This window comes from Anoplopoma fimbria, chromosome 6, assembly GCF_027596085.1.
Source record: "Anoplopoma fimbria isolate UVic2021 breed Golden Eagle Sablefish chromosome 6, Afim_UVic_2022, whole genome shotgun sequence".
NCBI lineage: Eukaryota > Metazoa > Chordata > Actinopteri > Perciformes > Anoplopomatidae > Anoplopoma > Anoplopoma fimbria.
Window position 1 is genome coordinate 23,284,822 of NC_072454.1, and position 23,600 is coordinate 23,308,421.

General features: G+C 39.8%; 2 protein-coding genes across 2 annotated transcripts in view; both read right to left on the reverse strand.

The window, feature by feature from the left end:
* Nucleotides 1-11,440, reverse strand: part of LOC129091941 (sorbin and SH3 domain-containing protein 1-like) — a 40,596-nt gene extending 29,156 nt beyond the window's left edge. Inside the window, 3 exon segments of the mRNA XM_054599639.1 lie at nucleotides 221-307; nucleotides 1,520-1,562; nucleotides 11,363-11,440. Coding sequence (XP_054455614.1) covers nucleotides 221-254 — 34 coding nt within the window. The 5' untranslated portion in view covers nucleotides 255-307; nucleotides 1,520-1,562; nucleotides 11,363-11,440.
* Nucleotides 11,441-12,776: 1,336 nt separating this feature from the next.
* pik3ap1 (phosphoinositide-3-kinase adaptor protein 1) overlaps nucleotides 12,777-23,600 on the reverse strand; it is a 34,583-nt gene continuing 23,759 nt past the window's right edge. The window contains exons 11-19 of the mRNA XM_054600628.1: nucleotides 23,471-23,533; nucleotides 23,124-23,378; nucleotides 22,972-23,028; nucleotides 21,718-21,911; nucleotides 21,550-21,622; nucleotides 21,158-21,337; nucleotides 17,718-17,788; nucleotides 16,348-16,445; nucleotides 12,777-14,014 (exon numbers count right to left, since the gene is read on the reverse strand). Of these exons, the coding sequence (XP_054456603.1) occupies nucleotides 13,897-14,014; nucleotides 16,348-16,445; nucleotides 17,718-17,788; nucleotides 21,158-21,337; nucleotides 21,550-21,622; nucleotides 21,718-21,911; nucleotides 22,972-23,028; nucleotides 23,124-23,378; nucleotides 23,471-23,533 (1,109 nt within the window). The 3' untranslated portion in view covers nucleotides 12,777-13,896. The remainder of the gene's footprint in view (nucleotides 14,015-16,347; nucleotides 16,446-17,717; nucleotides 17,789-21,157; nucleotides 21,338-21,549; nucleotides 21,623-21,717; nucleotides 21,912-22,971; nucleotides 23,029-23,123; nucleotides 23,379-23,470; nucleotides 23,534-23,600) is intronic.

Here is a 23,600-nt window from a genome sequence, read left to right on the forward strand (position 1 = left end):
TATCTTACTGTCCTGTAAAAACTAATTGCCACGATGACACCGTCGGAGCAGCAAGTAGAGCAGCAGGAGCCCGTACCGTCCCAACACATGTTGTTAAAGTGATGCCATAACATTGTTAACAAGTGAGTTTAAGGTGTGTCCTTCTAAGTTGTCTTTGTGAGTATGAGGTGTCCCACAGTTGTAGGCACTGAAAGATTGATGAGGCGGAGGGATACGTCACCTGCGGAAGGAATCAGGTCAGGAGAGCCTTTCATGGTTTTCAGAGGCGTGATCCTGACAGTGCAGACCGCTCGAGGACCTGAAGGGACTTTAATAGACACACAAAGACATGAGACTTCTTTTCTGTGTGGCTGATAAAAGTTAATCACAAAGTAAATGCAATACTACCCCATTTAGAGGAAAATGTATAGGAACAAATAGAAGAAATGAAAGATGTTGACACATTCTTAACCATAAATAGCTTTAAAGTAAAGTTTTTGTGTACATCATTTAGATGTCTTTGTGCTTAACCAGCATCCAATTCAAGCCCAGAGAATTTGGTAGGGACATGTGACTCTGTGTAGCTGTCTCTGCGTCCCCATCACTTATAGAGACCTTTGCTCTGTTTGGGACTCCTCTCTACTCTAGGCTGCTTCAGACTGAAAAACTATGCGCTGCACTTTAGTGGAGGTGGTGAAGATAACATTTGAGTGGATAATAAATCGCACAATGGTGAGATTTATGCCTAATTAGAAGGGTTTTCTGTTAGTTTGGGTTTTCGGCCTCCACTTTGCTTAACTTTATCTCATTTAGAGAATCCCAAACGGGGTTCTGTGTCTGTAAGAAAGTCTGAAGGGAATACTTCTATGTCAGCTGAGCGCAGAGCGATGACGAAAGATAATGCTAAGCAACTATAACGGCAGGTAGATTTTTTTATTATGACTTTGTTATCATTACATTACGACTTAATTCTTCTAATAATACAAGATTAAACTTGTAACTTGAACACAGATATGTAGTATATACTTTGAATGTGCAGAAAGTTTTAGACATGAGCCGACATCTTGCTGAAATACATATGAACTATTAAAGTCCAAGGGTTTATAAACTAATCAAAAATAGTTAATGCATCAATAAGTTACTTCCCCAAACAAAAGAGGAGGAAGGAGGAAACCATACTTACATGTGTGTTGACTCTGCAGAGATCATTTAAATGAAAATAGTTGATCTACTTGAGAACAAATATTTAAAAACAATACTGATTGCCTGAGAGCCTTACTGCATTACATTACATTATATTTTTGGATTTTGAATTGTCATCTGGCTGCTAAATGTTTTTGTTTTTTCTTCTCATAAATAAAGACATTTACACCATAAGTTGATGCATAAAAATTCACCAGAATGCAGGAAATGTCCCTGTGGGAGGACCCCTAGACCCCTGCTTCATAAATGTGTTGGATGTTGAAACAAAAGCTCTTTCCTTGATCCAAGTACCAAACCAAAAGCACGATGACTCACTGGTGAGAGTGAGAGGACTTACTGGGAGTTGTGCTCGGTCTCACGCTGCCCCCTTCTGGAGAGCCCTGGAGGAGACACACAGGGAAGCGCATGAACATAAAGAGACTGATCGGTACAGCAACAATTCAGCAAAGACAACCACGTGTCACTGTGAGCCAATACTAATGATTGTACAATGCAGTTATGAAAGTTGGACTGAGTGAAACGCCTTCTGGTTTGTTTGCTCGGTTACAAGCTGCTCTTAACATAATCCCTAACTGACACATGTGATTTCGAAATAGTTGTTTATTCATGTAGCTTAACAGTGTCACCACCTGCAGATATCAGTACATCAAATACAAGTAGTGGATCAGGTGGACGTTTGGTAACCCGGCCAGTGCCTTGCTGCAGTGTTGGCTTGCATCATGCTGTGTCTTTTATTTATTTTTAAAAATATTTTTGATCAAGCCAAAGAAGATTAGACGTACAGTATGGTGTTGTGTCAATGCTCATTTCCATTCGTATGAAAGATTTATGCACTTATATTAATGTGCATTCACAGATATAAGACAGAGGATATAAAAGATATAGGATTGTATTTTTTGGAGATTTGCAATAGCATCAAAATTAAGCAAACGAAAAAGAGAAAGGAAAAACATTCAAATTCACGAGGATGAAATAAAAAAGGAGACATGAAATAGGTGTAAATCTAAGAATAGGGAACATAACATAAGGTGTATTGTATGATGATAGACGTGAGTACTGAAGCAACGGTACACATTGAGAAGATTCCTTGAGAGGGCTCGGCTGTAGCTCCTACTGTAGAAATAGTGGAGTCACTGCCACAGATAGCTGTAATTGTCGAGCGTATACAGCTAATGAAATTATGGTGGTCCTGTGGTTGGGTTACACACTGAAACGAGATACAATGCAGCCGGGCAGGAAGGCGCTGAACCTTCAGCCGTGTGTTTAAATCTAATCTATGACACACAAGACAATGACACATTCACAGCATGAACTTCCCCATTAATAAAACTTTAAAAAACAAAGAAATGAATGACCTCTAGTGCTACATGTGGAATGATCTAATATAAAGACTGATGGTTTCTTACTATCCAACCCTTATAAGTGCTATAAAGTTCAACTCACTGATATTAAAATTTGCAGCAAAGGGAGCAAACAGCAGAGCAATGTTGATGGCATTCTTAAAGTCCAATATCCCGGTTACTTATGGGCTATTAAACAGTGATATTATGATTACGAAGCCAAAAAACCATCTAATCTAGGATGTCACCATGTGAAATGAGTTAGGGAATGGAATTTTCTGTGTATAATGACTCATTTAAACTTAAATGGTGACTCTGTTATCAGTTAAATCTCAGTTAAGGTTGAAAAGATAAACTGCTGATAACAGTACTGTCGGTGCGGTTTCATCTCTGACGACGTCACCAGCCTCGCTTTGCATGCCTTCGTTTTAATTAGGGTGAAAGTTTGGCCCGTTTTAGAACCAATGATGTGAATTCAAACTTGTATCCGTGTTCCCCTTTAAGGACGAGAAGGGAGGGCGTGAGAGAGAACAAACATGTGTTAATCTGAGCTGCATCAGTGGAGCATGCAGAGGCAACACCAAGGCCACCAGAAAAGTGGCTGTGAAACACTTCCCTCTGCTCCGCTGGGCCTCCTATTGTGCTCCGCCAGCACGACTGATTTAGGAGACGTCGCCGTTTAAAATGGTGATTGAGTCAAGACACAAACACACACACAAAAAGGCACTCAAACGGTCACTCAAGCATACATGTACACACGCAGGCGCACACTCAGTGTTTTTGTTTGCAGGCTATGGATGATGGGGAATAGGAAAAAGCAGGAATTGCTAAATCCATCTAGAACATCTTCTAAAATTTCAATTCTGAGGTGCTTTTAGAGTCGTATCTCTGCTTGTTCCACTCTGAGTTAGCGTGGGACTGTGTGTGCACTGTGTTTACACATGCAGTAAATAAGCCAACCTGCAGAACAGGCAGGGGACTCATGTTCCAGCTGGAAACCTCCACAAATAGGCCTTAATGGATGAGGGAAAATGGGAGCGATACCAAACAGGTCCCTTGGGGACACAAAGTTGAAAACCTTTTTAAACTTCTTCCAGTCTTTGAGCAGAGCTGTTCCCTGAACATCAGAAACTGTGTATTTATTTCCTTTCTCTCTTTAATAAAATCAATTGGTTCCCGACCCCCCTTGCATCCAAAGTGAAAACCATTAACAGACACTCCTGTGAGGAGTGCTTACACAGGGCTCATCTCTGCTTCCGTTGTGTCCTCAGACGAACCCCAAGATGGTGAATATACAGAATAAAGAGTGATGTGGGAGTGTTCAAACCACTCACATATGATAGATAATGTGAAGATGACTGCTCGCAGTGTTCAGCTGGCTGTATAAACACACGAGAGCACAGGTCCCCCCTGGCCTTTTTAGGAAGCGATGCCTCAGACCAGAGCCGGGGGCGAAAGACGCTACCCATCCAGCCTGTGAAAAAGATGAGACCAGTGCCAGAGCTCTGGGACGGCCAGCAGTGACTGGGCCAAGACAAACAGGGTAATTAGAGATGACTTTATCAGACAAACTTCGGGAAGCTTTTAGGTGACTCTTCTTCACAAATGGGGTCAATTTGGAGAATGTCTAAGGGACAAACAAATGGATGATGGCGTTAAAGTGGGCTCAAAGTTCAGCAGATAGGGAGTTAAACCAAGAAGCTCGACAGATAAGAACTTTTTTAAGGTTGCATTCTCCACAAGTGCTTCTTGGTGATCCGACGCATCGCGGTTCGACGCTGTTCGATTAGACCAGAAGTCCCAGACAGAGCAGGACAAGAATCAAGAATCAACAAGATTTTGGTGTTTCCTTCAAAATGAGGAAGAACATAAAAACAGCCACAAACCAAAACACTGAGCTCTGACGTCTCCTGGTCGTCTCTTGAAACTCACTCATCCACAGACCTGACAAACCTTGTCTAACAGCGCAGGAGTTATTCATGCACTAAAATGATCAGTCAAGGTTCCAGGAATCACAGCCAATGAAACGCCCACTCAGCTCAAACTTGTGCGTTTACCCTAAAAGCAGGAATATACGGCAAAGGCGAGATGATTCATCCCATTTGCAGCACACATTGACACATGAATCTCCAATCGGATGCTCACTGTGTAACTACAATGCCGTTCCAGAACAAGCAACTCCCAAAAGACTCTGATCGTCCCAACACATCACTCTGGATTTAGGGAGGCCCATTACCTACTAAACGATGTGCACGACGAGTCCTTAGTCCACGTACATCAGGTCCCTCTGAAGCCTCCTGGGGCGTCTGGCTCAGCTTTGACCTTGACCCTCTCTATGTAGGGGGTCTGTTTGTTTTTGACAACAGGCGTGCCCAGAAGGACCTGTCACCACATGCCACCTGGGAATGTGGCACCCACTCAACAACTGTGCAGACCACAATATAAAATCCTCCCGCCCCTGGAAAAGCTCCTGCGGGGCCAATAGATGAGCGACAGACAGACGTCCACTGGAGGACGGCTGGAATTCACTACTGGATGAGTCAACCGTCAATAAGGTCTTAATACCTCAGTCAACATGATGAACTAGTGCAATGACTATTACTGACTGCATGTTAATGTGTGATAACATCCATGACACCACAATCTTTTTATCGGACTACTGAATAGTAAGACACAATGTATGTGGATGTGGATACTACATTTCGAAATAGATCAGGTCCAAAACTAATAATTATTTTCATTATCATTTACTATCAATTGAACTTATAAAATAAACCTCTTCAAATTGCTATTTTTGTACTACCATCAGTTTGAAAGCCAAAGACAATCAGGTAAAAGTGAGTCAAACAGAAAAGCTTTTCATTTGGTAAAGTAGACCTTGGGAATGTTTGTCATGTTGACCTTATACAAAACTGAAAAACAGTTGCTTTGAAAAGGATTGATATCACTCTTATGTCTGTGTTTTAACGATGGAGCTGGAGCCATTGGCTTAGTTTAGCATGTTTGTGCTTCTGTTTGTGTAGGAATTAAACAAACTAGATCAAATGTGATAGTTAGTGGGGTGTTTGTAGGCATATTTTTAAACTTTAGACGGATACAGTTTATCCTAAACTAAACTAACTGGACGCTGGTTCCAGTTTCATATTTAGCTTACAGTCATTAGAGATGTATCAATTTTCTCATCAAACTATTTGAAAGAAACAAATAAGTACATTTCCCAAAATGTTGAATTTCAGCACTAAAATATATTTTATTTTGAAGGCTCATACTAATGTATTTATAACAAAGATGATATTTGGACCTTATTATGACACATCCATTTTCATTCCAAGAAATTAAATAAATTATTTATTTCAACACCGATTTTTCTCTTGAATAGGCCGTGTGACTGAACACACCTTCTGGATTTTAGTGGGAAGTGAAGGGACTGTCACTTAATTTTAAGAAATCATTTGCAAGAAACTTCAATTCTTAAATCACAGTGATAAATAAAATAAAACTGCTGGGTTTATGTGGCTGTGATCAGAAAGAAACTTCCGTCTTAGATGTGGGAGACACAAACTGGATGGTATCCAACAAATGGGTCTGACCATAGTGGATACAGTATATCTTTTTTTCTTTTTATTGATTTTTTCCCCCCAGGATTGCTTTATGAGTTCAATGTCCAGTGGACCAGAGCAGCAACAATCACTTTGTCTGAATCAGGCTCCAGATTGTGTTCGTCTCCCCCCTGTGAAATCCAAACAAAGGTGGGGTTGGTACCAAGTTGAGCTATGATGCGTTTCACACAGGGGGTCTCTGTGTCGCAGTCAGAGGCCGCCTCAAAAGTGTGCAATGTTAACACAAAAGAGCTCTCATCACATGCTCAGCTGTACTATGGACGGACAGAGGGGGCCGTTACGCAACGCCGTTTGACTTCTGCTTTGTCAACAAATGGCAGAGAGGAGTGAAGCTATCCAGCGCTGTGCGTGGATCCCACCAGATAGCTCCAAAAATGGCTCGAAAGGGCTGCTCCGGAGCAGCAGCTTATACCCCCTAATTGAGAAGAGCCTCCCCGCCCCCCCCTCCCCCCAAACACCCACCCTTCCAACTCTCTTCCATAAACAGCTTCCACGCTGGACGGCAGCCTGGGATTCTACACATTCCTCCACCAAGCTATTTGAAGTTCATTTCAAACAACTGCAGCATAAAAGGAAATGTATGTAACTTAAACACTGCAGTCATTATAGGCCTCGAGGCGGGATTACGCATTCATGTTGATAATGGAGGGAGCTTATGCCGAGTCTATATGAACACCGCTTCTATGATTTAATTCTTTGAACCTCACCTAATGAAATATCACAGACTTTAACGAGTTTGTGGTGATCCAATGGCATCACTGTCATGTTTGTGACCTCTAAGACTAAAATGTCCTTTTTCTGAGGCAAAAAACAAAAAACAAAAGCACCCATCACAACAGCCAATGAAAGATGTGTCCCTCTGCGCTTGGAGAGGCTCACGGCCTGCCAGTGCGTCCGCGAGAAGCCTTGAGTTATTGGACGTGACCATGGCCAGTGTGAGGGTCCTGTGGAGGACTGCAGCTGGCCGCATGGACTGTTACAGATGCTTTGCAGTAGAGAGCCAGCCCCTCTTATAACGCGCCTGCTAGGCTTTTAGAGCAAGTGTAACAAGAATGTCAGTGAGCTGACAGTTTACCCAGGGTGATACATCTTCACAGCGAGGGCTCCAGGCTGCACTCCAAGAGTGAGAAAGCTTGGATCACAGGATAAACATTAAACTGAATATTCAAGTAGCCCTGCTGTGTGTCTTTGGGGGCTTTTAGAGAGTTTACTTTGAGTTTAGCAAAGTGAAAAATTCTAAATAAGAAAGTCTTATGAGCAAATAAGGAGATACTCATTAACTGATACAGTTAGTGACATAATTGGAAAGGAATCCACAGCGGCCTCAATAAAAGGATAATTTCCTTAAGATGATTTACTGCCATTTCAATTTGGTGATATGAATACCAGACACACATGATGCGCCTTTGATGTCATGTATGGAGATAACAAGCTCAGCTGCGCCGATAGATTCCTCCTGGCTTAGATAAAGGGACGTACCGCACACATTAGGTGAGCTGCGATGACAATTCAAATCATTGTCTGAGAGAGTGCTGAGAGTGTTTCCTCGTCTCTGCTAGATGTTTTGCCCCTAAATATAACTCTCCGAGCGTCTATGCGATAGGACTACTTGATAATTGAGTCATAGGATATGGCGGCTGGACGTGAATATAAACAGCGATGTGATAATCCCGCAATTTTAAGTGCTATAAAGGTATCCTCGTGTGAAACCAGCGCCTGCCAGGACTCCAGCGGGTCCCCATCATCTGTCTATTTCAGGAATGCCGGCCCAGTCTGACGCGACCTGTCACACCCAGACACAAACACGGCAGGCAGCTCCATCAACAACAGGCCTGCTTCCTGCGTAGCTGGCGGCACAGTTATTAGAGTTTCATTATTGTTTGTTATAAATTGCGGTGAGTGATTTATAAACCTGCTATGCATCACTGTCGCTTGTTCATTCTGGTCTGGTTCGTGTGGTGATGAGCAAGGACACATGCTGGTTCTAGCTCAGATATATTCCAACAACTGCCGTGATGCTGTTGTTTTCCATCAGTCGTTGAAATGTAACACAGGGGAGAAGGGTGAGGGGGATGAGGAGTGCTGCTTAAATCCATCACTAAAGCATAAATTGTCTTTTCACTGCCTTGTTTACATGCGTCAATGATCATTCATGGGTTCTTTGTGCCACGAACCTTGGAAAACCAAAGCATAACACTTCACTTCACCATCCACTTCAGCCAATGGCAGCAGATGGAGAAACCAGACGATTGTGGGGGGACGGGGATATGGGGGTTGCTAAGCAACCTGTTGTAACATCAAGGAGTGGAGTGAAAACAGAAACCTGGTGTTCAAAGCTATCCGTTATTCACAGTAGAGACGAGGCCGTTTTCTACAAACACTGGCACAACATAGGTTCTGGTCCATGTCATGCTAATATCCAGCTTCACTAAGCAGGTGGAATGCATGAACTCTAATAAATACATATGATTCTAAGAAATATACCTAAGAGAAGAATATCATTAAATCATTTCTGCTATTGTCCAGTTTGTCAAGTTTCACATGGATGCAGTAAGCCTTCACTACAAAGACATTATCTTTCTTATATGTATTAAAGTATCAGCTAAGAGACACGCATTTGGCAACGCAAGCAAATTCTCATGATATGTGGGTTGGTTTAACTTGAATAAACCAGATTTACAAACCAAATGGAGATCATCAAAACCACCACTGGGTGATCTGGAGGCCAGCCTGCTCCGGTAAATCTTTGAAATTCAGTTTTGAGATTCATGATCCCAAGGGTTGCTCCTCTCAAATCTAGAGGACCTGCGTAACTTGACTCTGAACAAGCTTCATAAAATATTAACAAGTGTGCTGGGTTCATACCAACAGGTCCCCCGCTAACTCCACAGGTTATCATTTCTGTTTGTCCAGCTCAAAAACACTGAGATGCAACACTTTGACCTTGATTTATTGCGTCCTGGAAAAAGCAACACCTAGTTAGTAACTGGCTTAGAAAAGCTTTACTTTATGTTAGAATATTAGTCACTCTGTACCCTGTTGATACAAAATAAAACACCTGAAATAATGTGAATAACTCAAACAGAAAATCCTCTTTAAAAAACTACTGCAAAAGATACATTGTACATCTGTAAACTACATACATAAATATGCTGAATCTTTTCAATTCCAACCAAAAATGTTGCTTCACATACTTCAAATTTGACTTGCTTTATTTGCACATTTGCATTGGGTCACAAGGCTTTTGTTGCTCTTTGAGTGACTGCAAATAGCTCACGGCGGAGCCACTAGGTAACATATGACTTCCATTCACACACGCAATCCTATCACCCTCTCAGTGTAAACATCTACAACTCCTCTGCTAACATGTCATCAACCAGGGGTCTGCTTCATACGCTGCTGATCCGTGAGCAGAGTGGACACAAGCTGTGCCTTCAGGGAGATTTTAAACATTGTTTCACAAAACAGATTAGAGCACACATACCCAAAGTCCTTCAGCATGTACCTAATGGAGGTCCTGTTCTTTCTGAGTAAACCCTGTCTAGATACACTATCTCTGTCAAATGTGTCCGGGTGATAAAGACAAGCAGAAGAAATTCCACCTAACAAACACAGAAAAAGGTTTTTGCCTCCGTCCTCGAAGCAGTCAATGAATTATTTGTGTTGGGGTTAATATTTTATCAAGCTTGTGTAGCGTCTTGTTACTCGGATCCTTTGGAGTAAAAAAAGAAATCTCCATTGTAGTAAAATAATGAATGAAAATGCAAGCAAACAGGACATATACCTCTTCTGAGGTACAGGAGAAAACAAAACGTCTCGTTGACAACAAATTTTGCAATGTGGGTGATGTTTTATTTTTCAACTGAGGTACACGCTGTACTAAGAAATATTCTGAAATATGGCAAAAGGACACAATGGATTATTAGGTTAGGATATCTAAAACAAATATGGCATTTCAAGGCTTCTTATTGCTAGTGTTTAATTGTTGAGCAATTTCTTTGTAATGTTCTAAATCCATATTTCATTTAACATTGTAGAGCTTCCCCTCTGTCTAATTACTTTGTGATAAAGCCTATTCTGGCTGTGCTTTGTATTCCAGCCAAATCAACAACAAGAGGTCCGTATATTTGATTGTCTGTGTGTCTATATAGGTCCACACTTGTGCTGTGAGGCAGTTGTTCATGTCACATGCAGTTCACGATGAGGCCTCAGGCAGATCTGTTTGTCAGACTACAACGGGAAGTTTAACATTCAGGTCCACTGTGTCAATAACTGCAGAGACTACTCGCACTAATACTACTGTGCAGTTACACAGCACAGTAGTATTGCTCATGCTCACACACTGGAAGAAAAGAAGTAGAAAATAGGATCAAAATATTCCTCTAAAATAACTATTCAAGCTGTTTTATCACTACTTAAGTATGCAGCATTGATCATCTAAGCACCAATTCCCCAAAGGCATTTCCACCTTCAAAATCATCCAATCAACAATGGCAAAGGCTGCAGTCTGATCTGACAACACTGTGCTAAAAATCATATTGAAATACTATTCAATAAACTTTTGCCAACACCTTCATGCCGCATAATATGCATTCCATTAATGGTCCTGATGTCACAGCCTTATTGTATGCATGTGGAGTAGCCTTTGGTTCTGCTCTGCTCCCTATGACTCACTGTCAGAACCGCTAATAAGCCTCACTGCAACCTGCCAATTTAAAGAAAACAACCGCACTAGGAAGGATTTATTAGTCATTTAAGGAAATGATACCAGGTAGTTTTTCCCAGAAAAGTATAAAGTCAGGAAGCGTTTCATTCCCAGACTTTAGAATGTGGCTTTTCTCCTGGGCATGTAGCTTCAGAGTGCGGCACCCATGTCGGGCTGCACCGTCTGGATCAGCCTGGATCAGCCTGTACTGCAGTAACTGTCCCAAAGCCAGAGCTCCCCTCTGCTGACATGCAAAATCTAAATTGATTTAAATCTCAAAAGGCACTTACGTTTGATTAAGTCTGCTGAATTCACACTTAAGGAATGAGTGATGAATAATGATTTAAGTGGCGCTTGCTTTTTGCATTATAAGATGATAACACAAAGTCAGCTTTTATGGTGCCAATGTATAACTAAAAAGAAAAATAATAATAATGTAGGCATGGAATAATAATAATACATCTCCAGAAAAAAACATAGAAGAGCCACATGGTGCGCAGCAGGAACACGCTTACCCCTGTGTGGTGGTTATCCAGTGTTAGGCTCGCTGCTGCAGACACTCTCCACTGAGCTCCGTGCGCCGGCGGCTGCTCTCCACCAGCGTCCCGTCAGCGCTTCACCCTCCCCGGCCTCAGCTGCGTCGACGCTGCCGCACTACACAACCAGTGCCGCCTTTTCACAATAAAAGCCTGGACTTTCAGTCACTTCATTCATGAAACGTTAAATATTAAAATATAAATAAATGTTGAAGTTGCAAATGTTTTTGACTGAAAGCACTTACCTATTATGGTATTTATTTTTGACCACTTGGTGGCAGCTGAACCACACGCATTGTGGCCTCGGTAACTACCAAGTTTAATGGCTACCATAGCAATAGCAAATAGTTAGCTTTAGACCTCCAAGAAACAGGGAGCATTATTTGCATTCATTAAGAGTCCCGTTTCAGACCCCTTGATACATATAAGTCCAACATAAACTCTTCTATGGGCTTGTTTGTAGTCGCCATCAACCCCTGAGACACAATTAGCTGCTATGTTCACTAACGTTAGCTGGTTGCTAACGATGCTAACTTTGCCTGTCTGTAGGTACTCTGTTTCCCGCCCTGCATGTTGATGGCGGGAAACATGTTTGATTGCTTAGACCACATGACTGATAGGTACTGTAAGACTAAACCTTAACCAAATGGTAAAATTGAAGCAAGTTAAACAGAAACAATTAGCTAAAGATGCTAAAATGCTCAGTTGCCTTGAGGGGAACTACAGATAATTCTGTTTTTTCAGGCTTATCATCATAAACAAAACCTCTATATTACCCAGAGTCACGTTAACCATTGTTAATATAACATTTTTGATGAACACAGTTTAAAAAATATTGTTCTGCAAAAAAATGATATACATACATTTTCTAGGAACCAAAATGCATATAAATCTTGGTAGGTTGTTATTAAAACTTAACTTGAATGAGTTTGTCAGGGGTCTGGTTTAAATTCCTAATGAAGTGCATGATGACCTTGACCAAACAGCAGGATTCCATTTGTGCAACAAATGAGTCTCACTTATATATCTATATTATATATATTATCTAATATTAAACTAATTTTTCAATATCTCATGATTGAAATATATCCATTGATGAATATGTCCAATATTTTTCCTTTAGGACTTCTAAAAAGGTCAATGCATAGAGTCATCTTATTCACAAAAAAAGCCAGCCTTACTAACTGAAAAAAACAACAAAGAGTAAAATTCTCAGCTTGGACTGAGGCCCCTTTTTTTTTTAACACCTTCTTAGAGTTATTAATCACACATCTATACGGTGAATGATTGCATAAATAACAACCCCTCTAATTTAAAGCATGCTTTTAATGTTTCACTATGATGCTGTGTGTATTTATCAGTGAAGATTTTACTTTGAAAGTTTTGACCAGAAGTCCCTGCTAGCTACACTCTCTCAAACTTTATATAAATGTTTCTCCTCCCAGAGCTATTGAGGGGACAGAGCCAGGAGGATTAATTTATATTTATAGCAGTGAAGTAATTTGTAATTTCATTAAATTGCTGCATGCTTACAAATCTACTTGGAATAAAAGTGTTTACATACATGTTAAATGTCAGTGGAATGCACACAGAGAATATGGAGCGCCATCAAGTGACCAAACCTCATACTGCACAAGAAAAAATAAATACTGGTTGGATAGGAACTAATTAAAAGAAGAACATGTTCAAATGTATAAAAAGAACATATTTTCAATTTTTTATTATGAAATTCAGAAGTTCCTTCGCCCATTGACAGCTGGGATCGGCTCCAGCACCCCCGCGACCCTTAACTGGATAAGCGGTTACGGAAGATGGATGGATGGAAATTCAGAAGTTAGAATAAGTCTGATGTACAACAAAACAGACTTCCTAAAGGTTACCTTATCATCAAGGTACGATTTCTCCAAGTTAAGAAAGATATACAAATAACACAACTAAACTTTAAGTTCTTAAAGAAGCATAACGGTGACATCATTTGAGGTAAAATAAGTGCAATATAATGTCAAAGCAACTTGCAATTAAGTACTAGCTTAATTATAGAAAGGAATATTATTTTTCTCTGCTGAACTTTACGTCATTGGCTCAGTTAACGGAAGAACCACTACCAACTATGTTTAAATATAATAATTAAAATTTTAGTTAAACCCAATTATTTCCCCTTTAACTCAACACCTTAAAGCTAAGGTCTATAAGAAAATGTTTACTTTACAGTTGCAACAGTTAAATCTTTAAATGTTCCAGGGTTATTAGAGGTAAAAAAAAAAAAAAAAGAACATACCACAACACTGAATATAACAGACTCACTCACCCACAAACACATATACACATATTGAAAGATTATGGAAACGTAATTACACTGATGCATAAAAATTTATAAAAGCAGAAAAAATACCAAAAAAAACAACTGTCTATGCGTTTACTCATAACTAGCAGAGGAACACTGTCCGTCTGACTCCTACATCCCTCTTAAAATACTTTAGAAACTAAACCCAGCAGAAGTAGACATGGGACGATCAGCGCAGGCGTCGAGGTACGGGAGGGGCTGAGTTTGTGTGTCTCTGAGTGGGTCTTTGAGGAAGTGCTCGAGTCGGGCAAGATATGTAGCGCTCATGCAGCATCTTCTCTGGCACCCTACGAGAAACAGTGTTGTTAGGTTATTGACTCTGACACAGTCGTAGATATACATTTAAGTGTGGTTAAACTGTGACTTCCAATTCTTGATTATTCTATTAAAAAAGACTCACAAACAAACCAAAAAATAGCAACAGATACATCAAGACTTCAAAACCATTGTTTCATCCAATATACTGTGCCATTTATTTATCCCATTAAATTCAAACTTTACAATTTGGATAACTTCACTAAATCCTTGATAAGCAAATCATAGGATTATTCACTGGTAAAGTACATCTCACGAGATCACAGTGACCTTTGCACACTAAATCATAGTCCGTTCATCCTTGAGTCCAAAAAGATGTTTGTGCCAAATTAGAAGAAATTCACTTCAGGCTACCTGAGATACCGTGTTCACAAGGATGGACATGACGGATGGACGGGCCCACGGACAAGCACAAAGGATAATGCCTCCAGCCATGAATATCGCCGGCACCGAGGCATTATAAAAAGGTTGCAATGCTTTTTATACCTCTCCAGGCTGATTATTAAACCCATAACACTCATAACACCTACACAATACCTAAAAATGCAGATACTCAGTCATTTATTAATGTTACGAGAAGGAGAGCAACGTCTCAACAAACAAAAATGTGTTCTTTCAGCTTGAATAGATCTAAGACTTTGAACTGAAACCAATATATTGAATTTATTAACAATTTGAATACATTTAAATGTGTGATTAGGTGGGACAATGAAGCTTCACAACAACAAATCACATTAAGCAGTGTAAAAAGCTCAGCTGGTTGTTAATGCTACTCTGCTAAGCTAGTTAGCTTTAGCAGGAGTTTAACTGGAGGGTTTTCTACATCATTTCATGATTTAGCTGCTGCCTCATTAAGTTGTAAGGAGTAACAAATTGAGTTGATTAATCAATAATCAATTAATCAAATAATTCAACTGCAGTTTACAGCTAGTTTAGGGGTTAATCTGTATATCTAGCTTTAGCTGTAGCTAGGCTGCAGTGTATATATCATCCTCTAACCTTCACAGGTTTCTTGAAATGTCTAGTCTGAGTGCATGTGTGACGGCGTGTTCTTCCTGCCACAGATTACCCAACCCGAGTTCAGTAACTGTGGTTTTGATTTTCAGCTTTGTTTTGTAGAAACTGAACATCCAAAATACCGTTTGCACATATATTCTACATTTCTATGGCAAAAAAAAGTCCACCATGTTGACTAAACATGTAATTATAGTATTTTGCCTTTGTAGGTCAGTGTACTGAGCCACTTATTTGAATCTCCCTTGGCGCATCAAGAGGTATAATACATATTGTATTGTCTTGTATCATTTTGTGTCGCCTCACACTGTATCTTATTGTACTGATAGTTTGGTATCATACGGTATCAGTCGCACAGTTTATTTTCTTGTTGTGTATAATACACTCACGGGCAAATTTGACCCTACTATTAGCAGACCCTCACACTTTCTTGCCATGGTGTACTGCAGGTGTTTGGTCATTTCTTTTGTCCTTATTATCACCAAAGCATTCACACTTTTTAAAGAGATACTAACACCTCAATCATTTAAGATCACCAGACCGCAGAGCTGGTTGCAGATAAAGTTACAGGAACTCAGTTATAGTTAAGAACAAAACACTTTAGCATCACTTTGATATGAGCTTTCATTTTCAAATGTTGTCAGCGTGTGATCTCTCACCTCTGTGTAGATAAATATATCTTGACACAGCATGAACACCAATGCCTTTGTTACTTTCTCACGCAGGCTTCTTCCTTAATGCATAGCTGTGAATCACTGGTGGGTGAGCGTTCAATATAATTTATAGTCAATGCTGCCTGTAGATTCTTTATGGTCTCTCTATTTGTTTCTGTCACACATCCACACTTTAAATCTTATAATTCTAGTAGAATTGCTATAGATTTCTACAGGAATGAGTCTTAAAACAAAGCAATGAGTTAGCAACGTTAGCTTTTTACTCCTGCCGATTGCATCCAAGCTTAAAAAATAACTAAAGTGGTGTTCCTTTGTGAAGAGTATCTTACTGAACACAATGTTTAAGTATCATAAATGAGCTTATTTTTTTAAATACCAAAATACAATGGAAAAAATCCCATTGGCTTTTTGTCAAGGGAACCAGGGACATGTAAATGTAAAATGAATAGCCTACAAAACACAGTTATCCCTGCAGCACTCTACTAGGCACTGACACATTGCAATTAGACATATTTGCTACACTCTATTGTTTTATATGCAATTGTATCAAACTATATTGTTCAATATTTGCCTGCTTTTTAACATTAGTAAACTTAATCACTGGTCTTCAGACTGACCTTTCGGGGAGCCGTGGGGGAATCCTGGGTGGAGAAGTGAGGGGTGCTGCATCAGACGGCCGCGGAGGACGTGGCGGAGGGGCATTTTCTAATGTGTCCTTTTGAAAAGAGGAAAAACACATTTTGATAAGACTAATCTTTGCCACTCGACTTTTACAGCTGAGAAAATTAGTCGATTAATGAATTACTGGTTCAATGGAAAATTATTTCACAACTTTCTTTTTAATTGATAATTTCTTCAAGTCATTTTTCAAGCAGAAATGCCAAACACTTTCTAGGTCTAGCTTCTCAGTCCTGAAGATTTGCTGCATTTACATTATTTGTATGGCTTTTATTGCCCTTATTAGAGCAGCTGGTGAATGACAGGAAATGGATGGGGGAGAGGGGGTGACACTCAGCAAAGGGCCACGAGTTTGAGCTGAAGGCTCCATTGCTGCACTGGTGATCAAAAATCTGCAGGGAATCGTTTGTCCCTGTTGTCATAAAATATCTGAATTACTAAAGACACTTTTTTGAGGCCAGCTTGCTTCCTCAGCACACATTTAATTTAACCTTGTCCTCACCATCGAGTACCAGCTGCGACTTCTAATGTAGCTTCTATTGTGTTTTTTTATGTAAATGTCTTTTAATCTGTCCTGCTGGATGTTATATGATGTGTGTCAACATACCCCTTTTTGATAGCAGATTTTGCACATGCAAACCAAAGACAAATTTCGGACTTTTGAGCTCGAAAAGTAGACAATAAAATATTTTCTATTCTATTCTATCTCGTGTGACAGTAAACTGAAAATCTTTTCGTTTTTTTATTTGGTCAGACAAAACAAGCAGTGTAAAGATATCAACTTGGGCTTTAGTGACATTTTGATGACATTTATTAGTTTTTTATCAAAACAATATGAAAGATTAATGAATTAAGAAAATATTTGTTGGTTGCTGGCCTATTTTATCAACATCAGATAAAAGACATGTGATATGTCAGGGTTTGAAACAGAGCATCAAAATGGAATTCATCAGAAAAAACATAACAGTTCTGAATACGCTCTAATGATTTCTGAGAAACCACTGAGCTTTGCGTGTCAGGCTTCAAGATTTCACAAGAAAGAAAAAAAAGGTGGGTATTGCAGAGTGAGTTTGTTAATCACTTTGAAACTATAAGAAGATCTGTACTTGTAAGCAGTTTTAGGAACTGGGGGACTGAAGTACCCAGCGACTACAGAATTAAATTGAAGACCAGATTCTTGGGCTACATCTCTGTTGCAGATGTAGTCATGTCATGTCATGCATGTTACTTGTGCAGAGGACAGGGTCTTTTTGAAGACACAACTTTTATACGTGCACTGTAAATGCTCTTATTGTTGATTCAGGCTCACCTCAAAGTCAGGCTCTGTCCCGCTGCTGTAGCTAAAGGTGCTGTGAGTGCTGAGTCTGTTGCTCTCAGTACCTGATGTAACGAGAAAAACAAAATGTGTTAATGTGGACGGAAAGCACGTGATTTCAAGTTTCAACGAGGTGAGTTCTTGTGGTGAAAGATGCTGCACGACCACTTCACCAAATGTGGATAGAAATACCTGTTCGAGTCTCACAACAAAGACGCTACAGTTGTGTAGCATGTCTGCAGGTATGAGCAATCAGAGCGAGGTTAAACAGAGAACGGGCAGATTAAGTCTGTGAGAACGAGAATCAGGAGGCTGTCAGCAAATTCTTCAAACTTTGTCAACATGAGTGCATTTCAAAAGCATATTTATTTGCACTTTTCTGATCCTTTTTCTTTTAGTTTTCGAAGAAAATAAAATATAAAAATAAACATCATACTCAAACTTTTAAAATACAGTATAAGCTAAAATAAGTGTTTCAAATACATCTTTAGGGCACCATCAGAGCAGGACTTGTTTGCAAGTCAGGATATCTGCAAAGATCAGAGGGTGAAGCCTTTCTTCAAAATTGTTTGTGAGCGTGTAGTTTCCCAGTACTGTGACAAACCAGTATTGGATGAAGATAGTGGGAGTGATGCATTTCAAGACAGTCAGAGAAGGAATGGTAGTTGGGCTGCTTTAAAATTTAGATACGTGCAATATTGTGCGTCATACTGTAATAAAACAGAATAAGGAAGCAACAGTTTGTTTAGTATTGTAATGAGAAAAGGTCTCAACATTAAAATGTAAGGGAGCCAAACAGAAACATTCGTATCTCTCACAAGTAATGAGATGGACACAATTATCATGGCTATTAAAGTTTAATTCAGGCAAAAGCTTTGTCTTCTGGCAGCCTGAGGGGCATAGAGAACAGAGGAATAAAAAGTAAAATATTGTTTTCTAGTCTGTCAGAAGAGATTTATTTATTGACAAACATCTGTTTTGTTGCTAGAAGAAAAAGTAATTTTTGAGTCAAGTCCCCTCAGTCTGGAAAGCTTTTCACGGAAAGCTTCAACCGCTGCAAATATCATGACTGCCTTCAATCGTAACAATATGTGGGGAATATTTCCAGCTCCTGCATCCTTTCCGAGTTCCTTTGGCAACTAGCAAATCATTTTTCAGTATGAAAAGTAATACATTTCTCTACATCTTATCATTATTATTATTAAAGGCAACCAGAACCTAGATCTGAAATTGTCAAAAAAAGTAAAAATTGTCCCTTTCATATTTACATAATGTGACAGCACACGGGCTCTTATTCCAACAGAGCAACTTTAGTGAACTATTTTTATTATAAGAATAAAGAACAAACGAGCACTTTCCCAAAAGGCAACAGGTCAAAAAATACTTTAAAACTGAAACATAGCTTAAAGTGCGAAACTGAAAATATTTAATACTAATTTTCAATTCCTTGGAGACCAATTTGTGATTTGTGTTATTGGCCTATCCAAAAAAACAGTTCAAATATGTTTTTAAGCTCCTCCCTAAACCTTTTGTCCCGCCTCCATTTCTAAAGTAACAGCATGTTCCATGACATCACTGATGATGTCATCATTTCTTGATCAGCCTGCTCTGTGACATCACAGATGATGTCATCATTTCTTGATCAGCCTGCTCTCTGACATCACAGATGATGTCATCATGTCTTGATCAGCCTGCTCAGTGACATCACAGATGACATCATTGAGCAAGCTTAGAAAGTTTATATATAGAAGTGGGAACAGAGAATCTGACGAGCTGGGTCCGCTTGGCTCCCTTAGATGGAATGACACGGACCTCCCCCACAGCGCCAGAGACGACTTGAGTCGCCACTGGTCCCCTCCCAGGGATTGCGAGTTGGCGTGCAAAAAACGAGCCATGGGATAGCCGTACTCAACTCGATCTACTCGCGCCCCACGCTGGCGCTGTGGTTGGAGATGTGGCTGGAGGACTCCCGCTGCGTTCCATCTTCGTAAGCGGTCACACCACATTTTAACAATCGGTTAAAACTAAAGCAGTCGTTGCAATAACGTGTGATGTTTACTAATCTGTTGTTCTCAATCTTCATGGTCTGGTTTCTCAAATGACTACATTAAGGCCGGTGTTTTTCCTTACAGATGATGTCATCATTCAGTCAGGTCTTTGGGACATCATAGCAGAGAAAAAAATGATATTATGTAATCAATCAATTGAGAAAATGTGGTTGAACTCTGAGTTTACAACCAGATTGAGGTTTCAATGTCTGGACCTGCAAATCATCAAATGAGGTCTCCCTGATGTTGATTCCTCAAGAATGTGTTGCACGTTTTTTTTGGTTTAATTTATATTAATATTGGAGTTTCTTGCCTTTAATAAAGGACAGCGAAGAGAGACAGAAAAATGGGAGAGTTAGCAAAGGGCAGCAGGGTCAAACTTCAAAAACTACAGATTGTGAAGCCCTCTGAGTCCGATTTGTGATATTGGCCTCTACAAATAAAATTGAATTGAATTCTACAGTTGTAGAGGGGCTTTGTAGGTGAAGACCAGGATTCTGTGGTTGATCCGGTGGGAGACAGGAAGCCAGTGGAAGTTTATTGGGTACAGAGTGAAACGGTGCCAGGAAAAGCTTATGTTTTCAGCCTCCCGTTGATCAGTAAACCTGGGTGATGCGTTCGATGTGCAACACTCAATGAGTTTCCATTCACAAACCTTACTCATTTACCATTTACACCATCCACATCTTACTAGTGATGATAGGTGCTGTGCCGACGCCTTAGATCGCTGTGGAGTATTCCAGGAAGTTCTTAGTAAAGCACGTATACTTTTGTATCGTTTTAGACTAACGACGTGATTGATGAAGTCCGAAGCCAAAAATTGATTTGATAAATTATTGTTCCTGAATAAAAACAAATGAAGTCTACCCTCTAAATCACTTTCCTAGTACCACAAGCACATTCACTGCCCTCTGCCCGGTTAACCACTGCCACTTTCCAGCTTTAGAACACTGACGATGCCACTCCTGCTATTATTATATTATGATACAATTATGGATACAATCATATGTGTGTGGATTTACACACATATGACAAGACAACAACCTTATTCGCAAAAAAGTTGGCAAGCCATAATATATCCGCTTGTTTTATACTATTATCTCTCTTTGCTGCTGTTTTAGTTGACCGGGTACCTACAGGCGGGTCTTTCAGCTCAATCTTATCTATATTGCCAATCCACATGTTGAGCTAACCTCAGGACCTGTTGCTAACAAGGTAAGGCTAAAAAGTTGGCGGCAGAACTTGAGCTCATGAACTTACTGTTAGTGGTAACCCATGTCAAGAGCTCAAAACCTACACTTAGGTCCATATTATTTAGTTACAGTTCTGACCAAATACAAACAAAACAAACACACAAACAAACTGAAAAAAAACATTGGGACTCACTGGAGGTGCTGGAGGTGCTACCTGTCTTCCAGCTGCCTCGCTGGATACTCTGAGTCGCCGGAGGAGGAGGAGGAGGAGGAAGAGCCAACGTTCTGGGTGCCGTCTCGTACACAGAACACTCTAACGTCACACTGGGGCCCCAGTATAAGTTCCTCTGCAGCGGAGCACTTATCTCATAATCTAAGAGGGGAGAGACCACATCAAACATAAGCATTTTTAAAAAACAGCCGGATGTGATTTTCCACTGCATGCGGCCCATGTATTAATAATTTTATAACTGTAAAATACGTTTATAGTCAGATCATTGTGGAGATTTATATTAAATCTGCATTAGAGCCATTTGTTTCATAATGAACAAAATAAATATTCAAATAATATTCAAATTATTATACCAAGCTCCTTTCCTGTCTTCTCTCTCTCTTTGTGGCGTCTGGTGATGCTGTCTCGTAATTTCTTCAGATTTTCCTGAAGAAAAACAAACAAACAGCGCACACGTTAGATCCTTATCTTGACCACTAATCAGCACCTGACCGACCTTGAAGTCTGTATATTTGCTCTACCTGCTGATAGCGTATGGAGCTGGATCTCCGCTCATGGTCAAACTGCCAGGCCTTGAACTCTTGGACGGCCTCATCCACGGTAATTTCCCCCACCTTCACCCTCTCCTGCAGAGATATGAGCTGTCTCTGTCCAGGTGTCTTCATCCCAGCGTAGGGGTCATAAACAGGAGAGGGAGGGGCCTCCACAGGCTGAACTGGATGGGTGGAAAAGGTCGTCATTCAAACAGAGGACTGTTATTTCATGCCTTTAAAAAAAAAAAATCCAATGTAGAGTAGAAATGAAAGGCCTTTCTCCTCTCTTACAATAGCTTCACAGCAAACGCAAAAGGCAAACTTTTGTCTACATTCACTGTCTACGAGAAATGAGGTGTTGATGCAAGAGTCCCACATGCAATTCAAAATTTTGAAAACTTAAATACTGTAGAAATATCGCATGTTGGGGCTAAATTCTGAAAAATGTTAACTGCTTTTTTAAAAATGGACATGATTAACACACTGGAATGTGAACATGTATGAGTGATTAGATACAATGGTGGAGGAAGTATTTAAAATGTTACTTCAGTAAAAGTATCAGCATCAAAATGTACTGAAAGTACTAACAGTAAACAGTAAGAGTATATCAGAATCATATATGTTGCATTACTGGATTATAATTAGTAATGCATTGATGTGCTCTTCACTTTAACGTTGCAGCTGGTAAAGGTGGGATTCATCTAAATTACTTTATATACTGCTGCATAGTTTAACATTTAAAAACTAACAGAATGTATTGATTTATATTTTGTATTAATAATCTAAATCTGCAAAGTAACTAGTAACTGAAGCTGTCAGACAAATGTAGATGAATAGAAGTATAAAGTAGCATAAAGTGGAAATTCTCAAGTAAAGCAGTACCTCAAACTTGTACTTAAGTACACTACTTGAGTAAATGTACTTAATGACATCCCACCACTGATTGGAGTTAAGCTGTAAAGATTGTGTTTTCCATACATACATACGAAGTACTGAATCAACAGACAGTGTAACATTGGAATCGTTAGGATTCTAAGGCAATGTTTACTAGAGAATGAATTTGACCTTTTGTGGAGGAACAACTTGGTCGTAGTAAAGTGCAGGGCCTGTTCTACTAACCTTGTTGTAGTATGTTAACATTAAAACAATTATATTTAGCTCCTACAATGCTGAGGTCATATGCAGCCAATGAGATTATAACCAGTTCTACAAAAAAATAAAGATTCTCAAACCGTGCTTTACCTGCAGGATATCCCGTTTCCATTGTTTGACTCTGGGACGCAGCTTTATCTGAAAATACTGTCAGAAATATGGAGTCATCTTGTTTTGCATGGAGAGCAATTTCATGAAATCTGAGGTGATTTTGGGGGAAAGAAAAAGAGACAACTCGATACCTCTGGCGATGTAGGTCTGAGACTTTTCAAGATCAGACATGGAATCAGGCCTCGGGATGGGGGCTGGTGGGCGGTTCAGGATTTCTGGGTTAAAGGTGCCGTTTGCATCCACAGTATCATATATATCCTCCGGGCAGATGTCGTATGGATCCTCCTCTTCTTCAATTTCATCAAAGTCATTATGATTTCCCTTTTCCTCTTCCTCACTTTTAAGGAGGTCTTTGTTGTCCTGGTTTACATTGGCATGTTGTTTTGCTGAGGGACACAAACATTTACCAACACTATATTATATACACTATACTATCTTAGAAATGTTGCTATTTAAGGACATTCTTTCAAATGTTTACCTTGGAAGAACTTCCTCAGCATTGCTTCCTCTGGGTTCTCGTCTACTGCAGTCATTGACTCATCTGAAAAAAAAAAGCTGCATATGTTTTACCATACGATTTGTAAACGTCACCATTATTAGCACCATAA